Genomic DNA, 20395 nt, shown 5'->3' on the forward strand with positions numbered 1-20395 from the left:
CACCCACACAGGAACATTGCTTACTGGATATCAGTAGAGTTTGTATTAAGCCTCCTTCTGTCAGAGTCCTCGCAAATGTTAACCATCCCGTTCGTCGCGTAAATCCCAGTTGACCAGATCATGAAGGACGAAAGGCCAAATTCAAATGCTCCATCCTTGTACCTCACCTCCCCGCGTGAACCTGCGATCTTGTAATACTTACCTTGACATCCTGTATCTTCGTACAAGACCAAACGACCGCCTGCGGGTAACTTCCTGAATTGGAGGGAGTGGGCACGGTCGTTGAAGCAAGGAACGGAGTAGCATCGCTGCGTCTCGGAAAAAGACCAATCCACGTAGTGGCCGTTTAAGTTTGGCCCGTCGAATAAGTATATGTGAGCAGCATTAGTAGACATGATGGCGATCGTTGTAGCGACTAAGGCTACTCGTAACGCTTGAAACTTGCCCATTGAAATGTTCGTTTGAATCCAGTTACGCCAATCGGGTAATGACAGCATTTTCGAATCTAAAATTCATCGATACATCGATGAATTCGTACGACACCGCTGCTGATGCAAGTACAATGAATAAATCCAGCATTATCAATCTTTCCCTCAAATCGCGGATGGTACACGTACCGAATAGAGGACTAAAACGCAAGGGGATATAACATCACTATGGACGCCCAAACGCCTCTTAGACTCCACGGCACGCTCAGGGTTGATCGATGACGAACAGTGAAAGTTCTATCAGATAATTACCCTCTGCCTTATCGATGATTGTCAATAAAATAATTATTTAAAAATTTCTGTGAATACCTAGCAAGCTAGTATAATTCTTGCTTGAAGCAAGAATTTCACCAATTATAAGCTGTATCAAAGTATGGATAGATTTAGATGAGAAAAGAAAGCAAAGTCGTGCTCTGCGCGAAGAAGCTCTGAAATTACCAAAACAATAATAATTAAGTTTCGAAGACTTGGGATCCCTTTTGTAGTAGGCTCCGAACTCTACGAGGGAAGCTGGCGCTTCTTGGCAAACCAAATCTCTGTTGTTGGTCAAATTCCAAAATGGTCTGTGCTTCTGTCTGCGGAGTAGTTTCATAACTACTCGGTCTTCTAGATTCTAACTATTCCATATTCTAGATTCTAATAACGAGTTGCCAGCTTGGCGGCGAGGCCAGTTCTGTCGCCCGATGAATGGGCTAGGCATGATCTATAATGCCCCCACTACATCGCCCAATTGGGATTCTTGAGCTTTGTCGAAATTCGAAATTAATCCCGAATACCCGAAAATAGCACCGAAAATATGGCCGAAAACAATACCGAAAATATACGTATAGATATGATGGGACCAATTACTCCCGATTTCGCCACGATGACTTTGAGCGGCTGGCCTGTCACCACGTATGTGTCGTTGAGCTAGTTAACGGGGTGATGCGCTGCTCAAAGAGAGGGTCATCGCTTGCAGCCGTGAACCGCTTCAATAACGCTGGAATGTCTTTGCCAGGGACTTCGCAGGTTCCAGTGAGTCCTCGATTGGCTCCAGCTCGCTAAGATGTCGTAGTTCCCTTTCTCTGTGCTCCACGCACAGCCAACTAGCTTGTCGACCGACGAAATCTGGCACTGGCCATCTACATGCTCCCTAATCTCTTCGGAGAGCTTCAATGAGCTGTCTGCGTAGAACTTAAGTCTGTAGGGGTGGATGTCCGCTTCCTCCCTGTCACCAGGTGTCGTACAGTGGTGCACCTCGTTTTCGACAGGGTGGACCATATAGAGTCTGCCAACGGCGAAAATTTATGCAGGAACGCAGATGGGCCAGGTGTACTGTTTTTTATTACGTTAATTCAGTATAAATCGCAGATCCATCTTTGACACGATTCTGCTGTGACTCCAGCAGTTTCTAATTGTATTCGTCGAAACACCAGACCAGCCTTCTGAGCACCACTTCATGGCTGTATAAATATCGACTGGTTTATAGTTTTCGCCCCGATAGAACGTGTCCAGCTCCGCTTCTTGCTTTGTTGTCCGGTAATGATCCTTGAGGCTCTTGATGATCCCTTGATCCATCGGTTGCAAGGCAGCAGTTGTATTTGGTGGAAGCTTGTGGATGACCACGTTAGAAAGCTCAACAGGTTCGTCATTATGAGAGGACACATTGTCTACAAGTAGCAAGATATGCCTTTGTTGCTCACGCATGCTCTCATTGAGCTGCTCCAGCCACTCACAATATTTAGTGGTATTCATCCAGGCTTTTGTAGTGTTTGTGTAGGTAGAACCTATTTCAGCAAATACATCTCGACCCTTGAGCGGCCGTGGTACCTGGGACTTCCCAATGAAATGCAGAGGAAGCCGGTGAGTGCCATCAGCATTAGTGGCGACGCACACAGTGATTCTTTCCTTTCTCTGCTTCTTGCCCTTCTCCGCTTTATCCACAGTCAAAGTTCCTTTGGGTTCTCTACGGTAGAAAAATGATGTTTCATCCATATTGTAGACGTCTCGCGGATGATACTTGGTTACGACCGCTTGCACCTCTTTCAACCCTTCGTCTACCACTTGCATATCCAGCGAGCCACCCTCACCATGCCGTAGCGAAAACCATAATCCAGTTCGCTGTTGGAAGCGGTACAGCCACCCACGGCTAGGTTTCATGCCGCTGGGCAGCTGCACCCCTTCACGCAAGGCTATGCTGATCACGGTAGCACCCGTGATCGCGGCATTTCCATGCCATGCCTTGTAGGCTTCGATTTTCTGAATGAGCAGCTCATCGACACTGTGCTGTGAGGAGGAGCAGAGCCGCTTGCGGAGAGAGTGCGTGTCTGGAATGAATGTATAGTCGCGCTTGCGCTTGAGAATGCCATGGAGAGTGGTGCGCTTGACGGGGACTTGAAACTTTTGCGTTGCCCATTTGCGAGCTCAGTTACTGTCCACCATGGCTCAGCAGCAGCTTTGCAGCATATCGTCTGCTTGTCAGCGAGACTTAGCGTAGAATAGGCGGAGCGGCGACGTGCCATGGTATGATGCAGCAAAAAATAAAGTGAGCCTCAGTATTTACTCGTCTGTTCAGTAGAGTGAGGTCGCTGCGGCGCGACGTGTCATCCCTCCTCGAGGAGGGGAAAACCATTGAGGTTAATTCGGCCAACGGTGATGGGCAAACGATTTGCGCAATGCACTGAGCGTAATCATCAAATTATGAAGGTTATAGAGGCATACCGGTGTCGAAAACGAGGTGCACTACTGTACTGCGAACGAGTGTGCATCAAATCGCCATTGGCTGCAGAAATAGTCAGTTCCACGCTCACTGAGTGCCGCCAGCCTTGCAGATCCATACACCTTAATTGTTGGCCGCCCCAGAACGCACAACTCGAGTGGTGTCGCTCCTGCTATCGAGCTCACGACGGCCTGACGTCTTGCCCCCGTGCCGTTCGCTGTACGAGGAGCTGAAGCGTCGTTGTTCTTTTCTATCGCGGCGCTATTGGCCGCTTTTCGGATCGGCACTTGGTCATCGAACGGCCTTTTGGTTTGCGACTCCCTGCGGCGCGTCGGACCGCTGTTGGTGCCATGGAGTGGAAGGAGCTTGCTTCTTTCTGGAATGAGGGCTACGTTGTAGGGAGGTCAAGGCTCCTGATATAATTGATGAAGCGTTGCATAAAGTGAGAGGTCTTGCGTTTGCTCCTTTTTTGGGTGGTGCATTTGATGAAAGTGGTGTTGGAGCTCCGAAGCGGCTACAAACTCCTATAGGAACCCTAGGTTCTGCAATGAGAAAGGTTCACAGGGCAGTTAAGGTCACTGTAACGGATACTTACGATCAGTGGAAAATGAAAGAAACTTCTTGGACTGCTTTGAAGTCCCTTCCTGATGGAGATAAACAGTGCCCTCACAAGGACTTCCCTGTCTTCGAAACTACAAAGGCTTTATTGACGAAAAGGCGTATCCAAGCTTCAGCTATTGTAGCCCGTATGCCTCGCACCCGATTTATTGTTTCCCCAGAAATTTTGAAAGCGTTGTTGACAGAGATGATGCTAAGGAATTGACACTGGACAAGGGGGATATATTAAATTTCCGTGGAGACGTCGTCCAGGCTGGTGCGGCTTTTGATGAAGAAAATGTTAGACTTCATTGTTACGTCTGGAACCTGTCTAGACTACTTGATCAGTTGATGAAACAGCTGGGATATCGTGGTTTGTTCTCTTCAGGACCTTGAGAAACGGTGCTTGGGCCTTGTAAATTGGCGAGCTACGCATCAAGTGACCTTCCGGATTGTAAACATGGTTAGGAAGGTAGTGGCTACAAAAGTCTACGTCAAAAAAACATGAACTCGTACTATCAGCATATGCAGCGTGAAATGCTGAAAAGGCCCAAGGAGTGGCCGAAGAAGAGGGGAAATACAAGGGGCCGAGAGCAGCGCTGCCATTGATGAGCAAGAAGCGGAGAGCAGCAGTGAAGAAGCGTGGAGCAGCGACGAAGGCGAGGAGCGAGAGGAAGAGAGCAGCCATACGAAGGCGGCAGTAGCGCCAAAGCCCTACGGAATGTTCGTTGAACGACTTTACAGTATAACGTATAGCATTTTTACGATTTGTGCCGTAATATACTAGACAAATGATCTATATTGCCACTGGATAAATGATCCGTATTGTCACTGGACAAATGGTCCGTATTGTCACTGGATAAGTAAGTGATCTATACTGTCACTGGACAAATGATCGATTTGATTGCATGATAAATGATGCGTATCTTCACTAGCCAAGTGCCCGATGCTGAAATCGCTTCAGAGATTACACCTATCAGTTGAAATTGATCCACACTGTCACTAGTCAAGAAACATGAACTTATACTGTTTTGATCTAGCGTGACATCTAGAAAGCGTAATTTTGGAGCACGAAGGCAGGCAGACACGTGAAAGCCTGCATCATTACACCAGCGAAAGCGCTGGTCCATTCAGAATCGGACGCCCTCGAGAGGATTGCTGCGCTACGATGGTATCATGGATGTCTTCAGCAAGGCCTCTTTTTCGATTTCTTTGGCTTCGGTTAACAAAAGCAAAGTACAAGTGGACACACTCGCCATGTTTGAAGAAGTACTTGCATGGGCACGTACGATCGCGGACATTCACAGCCCAGCCAGCCTCTGGTTGGCCATCTCGTTCCACCCTGGCATTGTTAAGGCCCATCTGCGCACATACCTCAATAACTTCCATAGTTTGCTTCTGCGGCCGCACGTAAATGCGAGGTGTTGGGTGTACACACACAAGCACGTAGTCTGACTCGTCTGATTCTTCATACGACCCGGGTAGCGTGGCCATCTTCTCGATAAGTTTCATTCTCCGCATCTCGGTTGCCCGCCACCGCAGTTTGGCTGTGGATTTTGCTAGCTCAGCAAATTTGACGCCGAAGAAGTTCTCGGGCGTGCAGCAACGGGCAAACTACGAAAGAATTAAGCCCATATTCATGCGCATTCTGAGCGTGTACACCTTCTTACGAGTATCCTTGAACGTCTCGACAGGGTTGTTTGTTGTAGCAATCGCCGATGGTGTTCGATAGCACTTCCACTTCGTAAAAGTGCCTATCAACCACTGACGGTAAAAGTAGCGACCATCAGGGTCTGCCACTCCAACGTCGCACAGCCATAGTCTTTAGAGCGCGAAACAGCGATTCGGATACTGCATAGTGCATGTTATATACATCAGCGGCAACCAAGGCTAATTTTGCCGGTGTCATCGTTTTGCCGTGCTCGTACAGCTTCGTGATCATGTGACAAAAGCGCATCAAATACTCCACATTGCCATCACCAAAGCTGTCCACGACAGCGTTGAACTGGGCCTCATTGGCGTCTCCCATGACGTAGCGCAATACGAGAGACTTTTCAACAACCTAGTGAAGGAACACCCGTATGATTCCGATTACATTGTAGTATTGGTACGAAAAGGTCCAGTCATGGGTATCCACTGCATATTCGAGACACATGACCCGCAATGCTTGGATGATGTTATGATTATCAAGTTTGATGCTGTCATTATCCGAGGGCTACATGCCACTGTGCATGACGGTGGTGCCTTCAAACGTTTATATACTTCTGCAACCACCTCATTCTTGAAATGAGACTCTTGGTCACTTATCCATACTGGCGGGATGCCATACCGACTATGCCACGCGAGGATAGCCTCAATAGCTACTGAGCTTGTTGAGTTTAAGCAAGGCGTCAACTCGCAAAAATGAGTTGTTTCGTCTTTGAGTACCAGTAGATAATTGTCCCCCGCATAAATGTTTCCCAGAAATAAGAAATTCCAGTGAAGAGCGCCGTTCCATTCATTAGTCTGTATGTCTCCCTCAAGGCCGTTGCACGATCTTATTTCATTCTACATGATGGCAGAGTAGATACGCTGATAGGAAGGCCTCGACCGGCGCTCTGAGACGGACCAGATGAACGAACCTCGTAATCATCTCCATCGTGGATTCTCTCCCTCGATGTCCATTTGACCCACAATGGGCGACAACTAGTATTCGCTGAATCAGACTTTCGTCTCTATCGGATATTTATAATATTCCGTTAACGAACCACCCCTTCTTATTATCGCCAGTTGATTCAACAGGTCGCTCATCCTATATTTACACTGCGACTTGAGTATACATTGTAGTGTAGGCCACTCAAAATCATTTCTGAATGGGCTGCTACGGTTTTGCTGTGGTGGATCGCTGGTAGCGACCTGACTTGATGTCGGCAGTTGTGGGGATCCACCAGTGGCTGTACGGCTTGGAACCGCTCGCTTCCGCTTCCACCGGACCCGCTTCCGCGCAGGAACCGACGTGTTCCGTGTCCGTTTTCAAAGTGCCACTTGCCTTAGCTGTGTAGTTTGTGTTTGGCTCCCAAACCAACGAGACACCATGCCACTCCAGACGATTGCGGTCCCATCGATGTGCTTAATACGTTACTTGTACTCCATTAGTTTAGTCGCCCACCGGAGCGACATGCCGCGGATATATTTCTTCACCTCTGTTCCGAGTACAAAGACATATATCCAGCTCCTATCGTCGCAATATAGCTGGAATCCTGTTGGCCTTAGCAGCAAGTGGCTGAGTTTATCACAGGCGCACACAATCGGGTATGCTTTCTTTTCTATTATGCTTCAATGACACTGCGATCCAGTGGATGTTCCACTTAAACAAACAAGTAGTTCATGTTGGTAATCGTTTACAAGCGTACTCGCTTGCCAATTATCAACCTGAGTGTTCACGAGGCTCCACCCAACATCGGACACATCGGTCATCACGCACATAATAACACTCTCTTTTGGGAAAGCAAGCATCATACTGTTAGATAACAGCTCCTTCACTGCTTGGTACGCTGCTCGTCATTCATCATTCAGAGTGATTGCAATCCCCGCTGCACCCCACTTGGTGCGCTTAGCTGCGTTTCTAGGGATTCGTCCAGTGTATGTTGCAAAGGTTTAGCCGTCCTAGCGTAATCCACCAAACTACCACGTAACCAGTTCGTCGCGCACAAAGGCTTTTGGGGTTCCCCAGCGTTGGTCAGGTGCGGAAACTCTTGCAGCGCACGAACTCTGTTCGGGTCGTGGCCACTCCTTCTCCATTATTATTTTCCCAAACCACCGTACTTCACATTTGAATAGTCTTGATTTCGTGACACTGAACTTAAATCCAAAGGAGCCTACAACCCGGACAATCTCTCTAACTTGGTCAAGTATGTCTTAACATCACCCGCAAACAGGAGTATATCATCTATCCATACGAGTAAATGGCGACGCAGCATCCTCCAAGCACGTCGTTGACTGGAAAAACAGTGCAGCATCCGTACAAGTTTGAGGAACTCGTCTCGGTGTGTATACTTAACGGTGTGTCATATACGAGAGCATTTCTTGACTCTCTTCTGCTAGTGCAAGCGGCCAACAGCCCTTAATGGAGTCGAAAAGACCAAAAATAAAACGCCCTTGACATCTTCCAATTCACCACTGAGATCAGGCATTACCCTGACGATGGCCTCAATCAAAGCATAAGCAGGTTTGTAGTCTGCTTTTTGCCGGTATTCACCATTTTCTTTACGTACAGGTAGTGCTGGGCACGCCTAGCGACTCTCTCTATTTTCGTACTCCCACCCCAACTCGACCAGTTTGTCGTTAAAATCATCCAGAAAATGACTCACCTCCGCTGGGTACTTACGAGCCTTGCACCGATACGGCTTGGCTCCAGGCTTAACCCGAACTTTCATTGGTGGTACTTTTGCAGGTGGGTCTGCGGTCCTAACCGTAATCTCCAAATGTCAAACCGCAGTACAATGAGTATCAGCCCTTTTTTTGTATTTGCGAGGAAACCCATTCGTTATCGCCTTTTCCACTAACTCAAGAACGGCTGTTCGAATCTCTTTTTCCTGTAGAGACTGATCCCTCACAATAGGCTCGTCTTCATCGTCAAACTCATCTTCGTTCGGTTCATCGCAACGTACGACTAGAGTGCAACATCTCGTAAAATCGCCAGAAAAAGGGCTGTTCGTTATATTCAGATAGGAGCAACACCCCTCCTTGTATCACATGGTGTTTTAATTAACGGAAAAATGATTCAACTATATTTATCGCATACAAGTGGCGCATCGCTGGTCAAAACAACAGGAACACGAAAGCGAGCCACCGCTATCGCATGAACCAGTAGGGATCAAACCTGCCTTGATGATGTCTTGTGCTGGAATTGCGTCGCAGGCTTCAGCAACTATCTGCGACGGCAAGGCTATCTTCTCCTGCGGATTAGAGGAAAAGGGTAATCTACGTGATATTTGAAAAAAAAATGACAGCTGTGAGACAATGTCTAAATATGTAACTAGCCGAGTACGTACTTGTCGTACAATACGTATTTGTCGTAGCTCTTGAAAGCTTCCATTACAGAAACGCCTATGGGTTAGCATACTCCTGTGACACCGGGGAGGGAGGGGGGGGGCAAAATTGACTTGCGTACAGCACTCTTTCTGCAACGCGTCGGACCGATGCCATCTCGTGGATCTTTAAGCTGTCAAAAAATCAACATCCTGCATCCGGCAACCTCTGGTTTCCACAGCTTTAGTGAAACAGAGTATATAGGTCAATGCTAGTATTTGTCTAAACACAAACCCCTCTTAATCCAGCCAAGCAGCAACGTAAACAATTTTTTTTAGAAACTAGCCCCGAGCACACACTTTGAAATAGAAGCCACTTACCTCTGCACAAGTTCGGGGTGCACGTTTACGTGCGCAGGTGGGCCGGTGAAGAATTGGTTAGGACGCGACGCGGCGATTACGTCTGCGTCTTTCCTTCAGCGCTGGAGCGTGCACCGGTAAACCCCAGCAGCAGTTTAGCTCCCACCACCGTAGAGCCTGCCGACTCGAGTAACTTGAGTGCCTACATGACCAGGTAAGTCAGCTAGAATTGTATGCAAGAGCAGAAAATTCAAACTCACATGTGGCTTTTTCTTGTTGGTGGGTGTTGTTTGGGCTCCTGGTCATATTGTGCGTAAAACTAGAATGGCGGAAATCATTTACATGCGAGTATTTGATTTAGTGGGAAATAGAAGGAGTTGATTTTACAGGTAAAAACTAAGCAATATTTAAATAGACATCGACGTTTTAAACATGTTGCGTTGAACCCGTGGTTTTACGGTACCCTATCCTGAAGGACGCTGACAAAGCCACATAGCGTGCAGCTCATGTCTAAAAAAAATGGAAGTTCTTCCAGCTTAGTGAGAAATCGTCACTCGTTAGTTTCAACTGCACCTCAGCCAATCCTATTTACCAATAATGTATTTCTAAATGGAGTGGAGTAACCGACGTAGCATCCATAAATCGGAAATAAGACTGTATAGTTAGGATTTAGAGAAATGTGGATGTAGTGTAATGCATTGGACACTAGTGAATCCGCCCATTTCCCAGCACACCATGGACAAACACCCAAAGCATGGGCTCGCAGCGCGTAGGCAGGTTTTGCGTGCGTACACAGAGGGACGAGACTGGGAGCTGTCGCAACCACATCCTGTCTACCACAGCGCGCAATATCGTTAAGCGCGGCTCCGCTGACGTCAAGACGAGAGGAGGCGCGCGTGCTGCGAGCACCAAGTTTACTCTCGAGATGGAAGAATCCCTCGTCGAGTACCAGGAGGACAACTGCCAGTACAGACTCGAACATGTGAGTGACATGCTTTCGTTCGACTTTGGCGTTACCGTCAGCACGTCGCGCATTGCAAGAAGTTCTGTGACAAGCTGTTTACAGTGATACATGTATTAAAATACAATAGTGTACTCAGTTTTAATTGTGTTGAAATGTATTTTTAATGTCTGGATAGGTTCGTGTTGACCTGGAACCTGCAATAACAAACATTGAGAAAAGAAGAATTTTCGGTGAAGCGTTGCTGAAACATGCGTATCGGGTCGTTTATTGTATAGTATGATTAGACCAATTACAATTTATGTTTTAAGAGGACTCAAGGACGTGCTCCTGTTGGAGAATGCGCTGTGGTTACGCTCCCTCCTTCTAATGGAGAAAACCAACAGGTACAATGTGCCGTTTAACATGAAGTTGCTTAGTTCACAAAATCAAAATTAATGCTGCCTTTGTCGATGCGATCTACGATGCCATGAAAACCCATCCCGTCTACCAAGAGCATTTTGAAGTTATGATGATTGTCGCTGTTTTGGACAACGCCGCCGTCCACAACGAGACAGAGGACCTTGCCCAAGATAGAAGTGACCTGGAACTGCTGAGGTTGGGGCCTTATTCGCCCATGTGCAACCCTATTAAGGGTAGGTTGCACTTTTACAATGAACGGATGTCATTTATCTAATTCTAATCATGCTTCTGTTTGTTGTTATAGGCTGTTTTAGCGTTTCAAAAGCTCGTATAAAGCGATGTCTGTCGCTGAGCCACGGGATAATGTTCGACGCGCCGTACGGTGAGAAGACGGAGCTGCGGATGCAGCTTCTTAAAAGGACAGCAGAACGCTGCATCTCCTGCATTGACCTCCGTCTTGTGAATTAGATGGCGCGCCCCTGTGCACTCTCAGTTCTCTGGATATTTATATCCAGAGTCTTAGGTGGGTTCGAGACCCCTCGAAGATCCTATATAAACAAATATTTTTCTGCTTGTGTAATCACTCAAATTTTACTTTCTTACAGAGGGTAAGATTAACCGACGGGATATTTGATGATATCTGATATTCTATGCGAAATTGGGTCAATGTTGACCCAACCGGTGAAGAACGACATTCGTGCGACCTGTCACTAAAGCGACAATCATTTAACATTGAAGCAACATCTACTGATTACTTATGATGTGCTGCAGAATAGAATCTGGATTCAAGTTAACTTCTTTGGAGCCCTAGCCTTCTCCCGTGCTCCCCAACAAAGTGACCTTCATCCCACGCATGGGCCATGGCAGCTACTCCATTTCAGAACTCATTGGCGGAACACGTACAACACCTCTACTGCCCATTCCTTCGCCACTTTTGCTTTAACCTTAACTAGCCCGCGGTAGTCTTTGCGCACCATTCAAGTGATAAAATGAAAATGTTTCTTCCTTTTCCTTTAGTTAACTAGTTACATGTATGAGAACGCAATGAATGTTTAGTATTGTAGTATAAACATACTAAAATACTAACAATTCCAAGTTGGAATTTCCATTTTTTGATTGATTTTTTTAGATGATTACAGAAATGTACTCTACGGGTAATAATGTTATTGATGTTTATACGGTAGATATTATTTACTTGTATTTGTAGCGTTTCGATGCGTAAATATCCAGAGCTTCCCGGGCAACGCACGGCATTAGTTGCCGCTGCTATTCGAAGCGAGCTAATGTGCTATGGGACCTAGGTGTGATTTGCTGTGGACTAAATCCATTTTGGTCTGCACTGTCTTTTTTAAATACATTTATGATTTTTTTCTTACGGGACATTTCGTTTTGGTTTACGCTAGGATTGTCATAGATTCGTAGGCTGACTATGGGAGTTTGTATGCGATTGTTGGAAATTGAGCGACAGGTTTTGTTTTAACAACTATTCTGTATGGCCGTGATGCTAGAACTCATTAGCAGGATGTGATGACGAGGACTGCGAGGAAGGATGTTCGGGACACTTGTGTTGCGCCAACAACTAGCCAGCATATCGACGCAGCCTCCGCGCTATTTCAAAGTGGATTGCTGAGTTCAAAACGCAGGAATTGTCTGCTTTCTTTATTGCTATTGATGGTTACCGGTTCCTGACGGTATATTCCGGTTCCCGAACCTGTCCCACGCGATCCCGCGATGATTACGATACGTTGATTATGCCACGAGTGATTAGACGAGTAGGATGATTGTACGAGGGGAGGTGTTGGTGATTGGATGACCCCAATGATTGGATGCAGACTAGGTAGCGAGGGTAGTGTAAGCTCCGAAAAATCAATCACTTCAGAATCTTGCTTCTTCCCCTCAAGTGGTCTTCGCTCCGGTCTTCTTCCACGAGTGGTGACTCCTCCCTTCGCTTCCTACAAGCCCCTACGTCTTCCAAGATCCGTGACCTCTATCAATTGCTAATGGAGGGATTGATTTGAAGCACTTTACTTTGGATGAGTTCGAGTCATTTCTTCATGTAAAACAAAAAATGATAGGCGTGAGTACTCTTAACGTCTACCGTAACGCACTGAAAGATTTATATCGTCGTCAGGAGATTCCACTCCCAGAGACATTTGACTTGAACATGGGTACATTTTTTTCGGGGCTGAAGCGCATGCAAGTCGCTAAGTATCAGTATGGTGCCCCAAGAGAATCCGGAAAGGACACATCTCGTACTCACTATACGAGCAGCCTTGTTGTGCTACGCTTTCTCGTCAAGATGTCGGTTTTGCTCATTTGTTCTTGACGACACAGTGGAACCTAATGTGTCGATCGGAATCGGTACAGACACTGTGTACGGAACACCTTAGTGCATGAGGCGACAGTGTGGGCTGTGTGATGTACAAACCTAAGACAAACCAAGAAGGCAAGGAACTCAAAGACCCTCGCCACTTGTACACAAACCATATAGTCCTTCTACGTGTTCGCTAAATGCGTCAGCGATCTACTTGGCGTGCCGTCCGACGTAATCCCCAGGCGCACTATTCCACGGATCTCAACAGAAATTTTGATTAATACGCTGCGGTAATTAATATTTGAAAAGACAAACCAGAGTTATTATGGCACGCATTTTGACCGGAAGTGAGTGGCTACTTTTGTCTGCAGCGATACGACGGCGGGCCTTCTATAGCAAGCGTGTGCTTGAGAGTTGGGTGGTCTTTAAGGGGGGGATCAACATCGTTATATTCGCTATGAGTCAGCTGGTGGCCAATATTTGGGGCGCGTAGTGACCGGACTACCATTAAACCGGGCTGATTTCGCAGTGCTTCCCACTCATGTGTGGATAATCAGGACGGCAAGCTGCTCGCTTGTGTTGAGGAGACGTTCCCTTTGCTGAAAAATGCAGCACCCTGCAAGATATTCTAAAACTGTGCATCACCTCTCTTGTTTACCATAACAAGTTCTTAAGAGATGTGATGCCTGCATCACATCCGCTGTTGTCGACGTTCATGCTCCGGCACCCAGACATGCTAAACCACCTTGAAACAGTTCTCGTGCGTGATAGTTCAATTTGGATGAAGTCCACCGGCGCTCTCCTCACATTGAGCTCTACAACATCAACAGCACATGCAAGCATCTATTGATAACTTGCCCCCCGGTACTTCTGGAGAGAACGTCGACCTAATAGAGGAGGAATGCATCACTGCTAGAAATATCACGAAGCAGATGGTGGAGACCGCAATTGAGCCATTACTAGTGCGTGCAGGGCTGGCACAAGGAACAGCAGCTCTATCATCCTGCACAGATGCATCACCTGACGAAAGTTAAGTTGTTCTACTGCGACGGGAAATTTCATTTACAACCAGAAACATTTGAGTTTCCTCGCACAGGACCTTTTGAAGCCTGGCAGTTATGGTGATTTGGTGACAATGATAGAGGATGGCCTCCTCTAAAAAAATATTTATTCTCACGACTTTGGGGGGCTGCGCTTGATTTATGTCGCTCAAATACTGATTGACCTGTTGGTACTTAACTTGTATGAAAAGATGTTATCCCCAACAAAATTCCTCCTAAAAAGAAGGAGGAAAAAACCTCGGGCATCCTCAGTTCGGATAGGTTTTTCTCCTTACGCCTCAACGATAAGGAGAAAAAAGAGTGATTGTCATTCCGTGCCAACCTCTAGTTTGGAGCTCTAGGAGGCCATGGCTGACGTCTCGGATTGCGACCTGAGTGCAGACGACTTGCATCTGTCCGATACAAGCTCGGAAGGGAGTGACGAAGATACAGGGGCGTGGAGATGCGTCGACGCTGACGAGTCGCGAGTGGAGGTGGATGACACAGACGCTTTCCTGTTGGCCAGCGCTAGATATGAGAACAGAGCAGCGGTTAATCGACTTCTCCTGCGGATGTTCGGTACCACACAGCATCACACAGACAACGTGGACATCTCTCGCTTTGTCTATACGTGGTTGTACTCGTCGGTACTCATCAAGCTGCAAACATGGATCAACTGCAGCATGACCGAAGACGCAGTGGTGCCTGTCGACGACCTTTATCGCTTTATGGAAGTTGAAGTTTGGTTGAACTTCTATCATGCCACTTCTGAAGCCTTTTACGATACGTTTAACCTGGAGCAGTATTCTGTTGCTGCTCGTGTGTTGCCGGCAGCGAGATATCGGTCGATTTTAGCAGCGTTGGGCGAGCATCAAACACGTGATGACAGAGCCGATCGGTGGACGGCCCAGTGAGCCAAGAGCGGGATATTGATCATGCAGCAGAGCTTGTACGCCGCTTGTACTCGGATATCGGATTTGTAGAAGGAGTGACGATCGCGTCGCTCGATGATGATATGATACGACTTCGCTCGACAGCAGTTGACGACATTGGCCTCGCACATAATCGAAATCCTAAGAAGGGGTATTTACTGCTCTGTTTCGTTTATTGCTGATGCTTGTCGAAGCTGACAATGAATAATTTCCACAGCTATGGACCTGTTCAGCACGGGACTGTGTCTTTGGTGACTGGAATATTTTTGGGTGGATATGTTGCAAACCGAGGAGAGTCAACCGTAGACATCGTTCGATTGCTGCAACGAGCATTGTGTGGAGCCCCAACAGAAAGTCAAATCCATTTACCTGGAGTTTTACATGCGTTGGATCGAGGCTATCAGAGTCTGGCAGTCAACAAGCAGATTATTAACGTCGGGGGAAGTATTGTTGGTACTCATAAACGCACCGGCAAGTTCCCGTTTACACACGGAAAAGCTGCTACGCAGCATCAAAAGCTCGTACAGATGAAAGGTGAACGCTGTGCGTTTTGGGCCACTCAGCGTCTGCCGACCGTACGAGGGACTTTGCCAAAGCATGCACACGCGCTTGCGTATCGCAATGGACTGGGAAAGGTAGCTTTGTGCTACACTGCTGCCACAAACGTAGGTTCAGGAACCTGGTCTTATATATCGCGCCCAAGCAAGCAAGTTACAAAGCAGTGTAACAACCAGCTCTTCGAAGATTTCGAAGATGGTGTCCAGCAGCTGACAGTGGCACAGCGCACAGCGGAATGGTTTATCTTGCGGAAGTTCCGCATTACGGGCTCTGTTGCAGGCAAAGTGTTTAAAGCAATTGCTTCTAGCCGTCACGAAGTTCGAGACAATGTTGCTCCACTTACGGACGATGCTGATGTGATGACCATATTTCTCATCCTAGGATTGATTTCAAACCCCGCAAATTCTGGTGACTACGGCGAAGATCAACACGGCCACCACGATATAGTTCGTACACCTTTCGATTGTAATGAGCTAGCTCGAAAGACGGGCCAAGAACTCAAGAAGTTGTGCCGTGACTTGTCCCTTCAAGTATCTGGGAAAAAGCAAGAACTGATAGATCGCTTGCTTGCTATTGGTAACGAGCCCGTTGTTGGCGATGCAGTGTAGCGACAGCAGTTTGACGAAAACATCTACACCGCGTTGTTATCTTCCTGGTTTATGGCACCGATATCGACAACTGGAATGAAAATTGGGACCCACAACGAGGATAATATTTCGTCGCGCATTGGCACATTCATGGATAAACATACATACTACCACATTGAAGGACTGAAGTCTTACGGGTTGCTCTGCAAGTAAGTTCTGTGCAATTGTCGATTATTTTCATTGCTAACTCCGAGTCGATAGAAAGCACACACCTATTGCAGCATTTTCACCTGATCACATTGCATCGGTCGTCTCGGTCAACCGTGGGCGGTTCTATGCGGTAATGGAATACAAGACACGGACTACAACACAGACAGTGACAAAAGAACAATCTATCGCAGCGGAGTATGGTGTCTTCTCGTCAGTTAATCTCATGACAGATGGTTTCAGTGGAGCATTTAACGCGATCGTTCCTGACAAAGATCATCGGTTACAAATTACGCACAGTATTGCGTGCGGCAACATACGGGATGGTTTCCTCGTATACGCCGCAGCGACACACATCATTCGCGTTGTTCATGTCCGAGTGGAACCTACCGTCACTTGGACATATCGATCCGCCCTCAGTGCAATTGAAGATAACTACCTCGCATGGGTTTACGACCCCGCAGTGGCCGTTCCCGAGCTGAATCTTACGCGTGTCAAGCACTGCCCCGATCGAGCAACGCTACTGCAGTCACTAGGCTTGTGGAGAGCACTGGTAAAACTAATCCACGATCGAGGTGATCCTCTACCACCTGCGAAACGAATCCTTCCGTCCCTCATTGCTCTTTGGAACCGAGTCAAAGGCGGGATTGACGTGTATTCAAGATACTTGAAAAACGTGAAACCGAAACACTTTCGGCTCTCTCCAAAGGCTACCAGACATTTCTTCTGTTTAAGGTATGGTGGTATCGAATTCGTTACTCATGGGGTATTATTATCTAACGCAACACTTTGTGCAGTCTCATTCATTTCTGATGAATAGAGACTTGTGCACATCATACAAAGCTTACTAGAAACACAGACAGAATCTGCCGAGCTTTCGAGCCTTCATTCGTGAGGCAGCAAAAGTCTTTTCGGAGCGGCCAATGCAGTCGTCAGAGCCGGTATCCGCGCGTGCCGAGCTCTCAACGACGTCGTTCAGCACCCAGACGTTCTCCTACAAGAAACGCATTCATTTTGAGTCAGATTCGGAGTGGAAGCATCTTCGGCTCTCAAAAACTGTTCAGCATCCTTTGGTACCTTATTTGATCACTTCATTAGCTTTGCACTAACGCACTAACGCACTATCCTTTAATCCAGGTCACTTTTGATGGAGGAAAGCAGCGCACCTGCATTTTGTGCTGCCAGATGAACCACGACAAGGAAAACGAGCAGCAGCACACCCGACAGGGTTACAAAACCAGGTTTCAGTGTGAAACTTGCAAGGTAGCACTCTGCCACTCTGCAAGATGGGGCCAAACCGAGTCTTGCTTCAGCAAGTTCCACGCGGATAAAACTTTCCCGGACCCATGTCGACACCCAGAAATGCAGTGTTCGACCAAGAAGAACGAAAACCGAGCCCCGACGCCATCTCGAAAGCGCTCTCAGTCGCTAGATCAACCTAATCAGCGTGAGCCTAGTGTGCTCCTTGCTTCGAAACAGCGTCGCTGCTCATTGCGCCTTCGCAATGAAGCCAAAAAGTGAGTCGATGTAGCTTTAATTTTTCTCCTAAATTTAAGGAGAAACAGCATTTTACCTACTACTCAGCGACAAGGTTTTTGTGGAGCATTTTGACAGTGTTCTTTGGGTCATATCAAGCGACTAGATGTGTGGCTAGGAAGCCCAAACGAGGGTTATTGGTATCCAATCCTGTTTTTCATGCTGTCCTCGCGGACACTTTCAAATGAAGCAGCTGAAAATTCCTCCTGTTTTTTCTCCTAAAAATAGATTTGTTGGGGTTATTCTCTCTGAACCACTTTTGGAAGGCAATGATTGTCTGTTGCCCTCATCACCAACATAAGTTCAGTCCTAATAGTCTGTTGCTTATTTTTAGTACCATCCGTTGGAATCGAGTCAGTCTCGAATAGCACTCTCCCATCATACGGGCATTGCACAGTCTAACGCAACATGCAGACGGAAGACACATCCTTCAGCGATGCTAGCCACGCTACTGAGGTTCTGGAATACGACGCTGTGGGCAGCGATGCAGATTTACAACGGTCAAGTTTATCTGATGTAGATATGCCCAGTGCTCGAGGCTCGGTAGAAGAAGATTTGGACATCGGTGATCACTCTGCGGTCGACTTCGTCAGCAACGCGACTGAAACTGTGATCGCAGTCGCCGATCCTATTGGAAACGATGTTGGAGACAAAGAAGAAGACCTAGACTCATCTCTCGACTACGGCAGAGACATTGATGAAGGAGCCTTCACGTCTGCAGATATCAGTAATTTGGCTTAGGTATCTGCCTACGTCAGTGTCGGCTACTTTGACACTGAGGAAGACGCCGAGAGAAACCTTCATCGCTTGAATGAATTCGTATACGCAAACAAAACTAGGTATATATCGACATTTCGTGTGGGTAAGGAGTATTTATGTTGATCACATCAAGACTGCCGTCACAGCATTAAGCTCATCGTACACCAAGCCGGCGTGTTAGGAATGCGGTTCCAGGTACTTTAGAAAGGTCAGCATACCGGTTCCGTTGTCAACTTACGGACTAGAGGTATATCTCCCGTCACTAAACCTGAAATCGACGCGCTACTAAAACTTGGGATGTCAGGTGGTCCTGTTCGCAACATTATGATGTTTAAGTACCTTCGCAATCCAAGCATGCTCGCCTTAATACCCGACACGAAACAAAATGAAAAATCGTAAAGCGCACCTTAAAAAAGTCTGGAGAGGGCTGGGAAATAAGGAAGTTTGTGTCATTAAGAAGCTGGACAAGTAGCAGACTTTGCCAGGACCGCGATGAATATTTTCGTGCAGATGACAATAATGTTGCTGAAATGAACGAGATGATAGTTTTAGATGAATTCGAACATTCACTCAACATTGTGGGAGTATCGGTGCATTCTATTGAAATGGCGGTGACATCGAGGGCGCTTTTCAAAATGTTTGGCGAGCGGTTCGTGATCAAGGTGATACTTTAGTTCTATCGACAGATGGAATCTATTGGATCCATTTCGGAGAATGGACACTAGTACGCTCCGGGCCAGGCTACGTTCAACGTTTTCGCCCTTGGATTGACATGTTTATGCGTACTGAGAGCACGCTTTCGTACAAGCGAATGTTTTGTGCTTTGGTGAAGTATGCAAAATTATTTTTCGAATTGGACGTCAACATTCGTAGCGCCAGCATTGATCACTCGGACGCAATTGCATCTGCGCTCGAGATGGTGAGGCCCCATGTAGCAATCCTCACGTGCTCTGATCACCTACTTCGCCAGTGTCTCAAACAAACCAGGCATGAAAAAAGAAAGGGGTTCATCAAAGACATCGCCAAACCTCACTATCACAAGTCCTGAACCAATTCAGAGCATTGTACAAGCGCGTTATAAAGGCTTGTGAATCGCACGGTGAGTAGGACGTGGCTTCATGGTTCCAAAATGCCTACTTGACCCCACGCTGGGAGCGCGTTAGAGTGTGAACAGCTCATCGATACCAGGTTTCTTGCCCATCCAACGGCCAATTGAAAGTCATCATCGCGTGATTAAAGTCATCATTACAGATTACAAGAAGGCGCCGACAGTAACCGCGTTGAACGCTGTATTGCCTAGAGTGTTACTTTATGACGCGACCAACCTTGCATTCGATCAGCACCGTCATTTTGCAGAAGGTACGCGAACATATTATAAGTGTTACCCCAAATTTTGGTTTTAAAAAATATGTTTTGTATGCACGGCCACTAAATGTAGCAGCCGTCATAAAAGCAAAGCACAAGTTGCTTCGCCCCTGTAATCACCGCGTCAACAAAGCCAAAACTAGTGGGCGTATCAGAATTTTCTTCAACAGTGAGAGCACCATGGTGATGCAGTTAATGACAAGCAACTCGGCAGCAGCTAAAGTGACTGCGGAGCGCACCAAATTGTAAGTCAATGTAATTGTTATCTAACAGTTAACTAACTGGCGGTGATGTACGTGATAGATTTAAGCAATCGTTGACAGGAAAACTAGGCGAAGACGAGTTCATCGAAACAGCGGAGGTGTAGTTTCTCTCTATGCAGCAGGTCGTCGTGGATGATACCCGGATTGAAGACATGAGTTCGTTGGCACTACGTGCTAAGTGGAACCGTGATGAGGTGAGGTATTGATTGCTTTAATTACTCACATTAACTGTTTACTTCTTTTTTAACAGATCCAGGCAGTTTATAATACTCTGTGCTGCACCTGCAAAATTTACATGCACACGTAGTTGCGTCATTGA

General features: G+C 46.9%; 8 protein-coding genes across 8 annotated transcripts in view; 6 read left to right on the top strand and 2 right to left on the bottom strand.

The window, feature by feature from the left end:
• PPTG_23013 (hypothetical protein) overlaps positions 1-210 on the bottom strand; it is a gene marked incomplete at both ends in the record, with an annotated part of 626 nt that extends 416 nt beyond the window's left edge. The window contains one exon of the mRNA XM_008907918.1: positions 203-210. Within this exon, the coding sequence (XP_008906166.1) occupies positions 203-210 (8 nt within the window). The remainder of the gene's footprint in view (positions 1-202) is intronic.
• Positions 211-4887: 4677 nt separating this feature from the next.
• PPTG_12216 (hypothetical protein) lies at positions 4888-5812 on the bottom strand (the record flags this gene model as incomplete). The annotated part of the gene is made up of 3 exons (XM_008907919.1): positions 4888-5397; positions 5446-5547; positions 5597-5812. 3 exons carry the CDS (start codon positions 5810-5812, stop codon positions 4888-4890), a joined length of 828 nt encoding a protein of 275 aa, XP_008906167.1.
• Positions 5813-9906: 4094 nt separating this feature from the next.
• Positions 9907-10221, top strand: PPTG_12217 (hypothetical protein; the record flags this gene model as incomplete). The annotated part of the gene is made up of 1 exon (XM_008907920.1): positions 9907-10221. The coding sequence occupies one exon, from the start codon at positions 9907-9909 to the stop codon at positions 10219-10221; it is 315 nt and encodes a 104-aa protein (XP_008906168.1).
• A 361-nt stretch (positions 10222-10582) lies between these two features.
• PPTG_12218 (hypothetical protein) lies at positions 10583-10983 on the top strand (the record flags this gene model as incomplete). The annotated part of the gene is made up of 2 exons (XM_008907921.1): positions 10583-10748; positions 10820-10983. 2 exons carry the CDS (start codon positions 10583-10585, stop codon positions 10981-10983), a joined length of 330 nt encoding a protein of 109 aa, XP_008906169.1.
• A 3254-nt stretch (positions 10984-14237) lies between these two features.
• On the top strand, positions 14238-14783 carry PPTG_23014 (hypothetical protein; the record flags this gene model as incomplete). Its single annotated transcript, XM_008907922.1, has 1 exon — positions 14238-14783. The coding sequence occupies one exon, from the start codon at positions 14238-14240 to the stop codon at positions 14781-14783; it is 546 nt and encodes a 181-aa protein (XP_008906170.1).
• Positions 14784-15001: 218 nt separating this feature from the next.
• Positions 15002-15967, top strand: PPTG_23015 (hypothetical protein; the record flags this gene model as incomplete). Its single annotated transcript, XM_008907923.1, has 1 exon — positions 15002-15967. The coding sequence occupies one exon, from the start codon at positions 15002-15004 to the stop codon at positions 15965-15967; it is 966 nt and encodes a 321-aa protein (XP_008906171.1).
• Positions 15968-18097: 2130 nt separating this feature from the next.
• PPTG_12220 (hypothetical protein) lies at positions 18098-18430 on the top strand (the record flags this gene model as incomplete). Its single annotated transcript, XM_008907924.1, has 1 exon — positions 18098-18430. The coding sequence occupies one exon, from the start codon at positions 18098-18100 to the stop codon at positions 18428-18430; it is 333 nt and encodes a 110-aa protein (XP_008906172.1).
• Positions 18431-18978: 548 nt separating this feature from the next.
• PPTG_23016 (hypothetical protein) lies at positions 18979-20180 on the top strand (the record flags this gene model as incomplete). Its single annotated transcript, XM_008907925.1, has 5 exons — positions 18979-19097; positions 19507-19547; positions 19700-19807; positions 19890-20058; positions 20117-20180. The coding sequence occupies 5 exons, from the start codon at positions 18979-18981 to the stop codon at positions 20178-20180; spliced, it is 501 nt and encodes a 166-aa protein (XP_008906173.1).
• Between the last annotated feature and the right edge of the window lie 215 nt (positions 20181-20395).

Source organism: Phytophthora parasitica (assembly GCF_000247585.1).
Source record: "Phytophthora parasitica INRA-310 unplaced genomic scaffold supercont2.28, whole genome shotgun sequence".
Taxonomy (NCBI): Eukaryota; Oomycota; class Peronosporomycetes; order Peronosporales; family Peronosporaceae; genus Phytophthora; species Phytophthora nicotianae.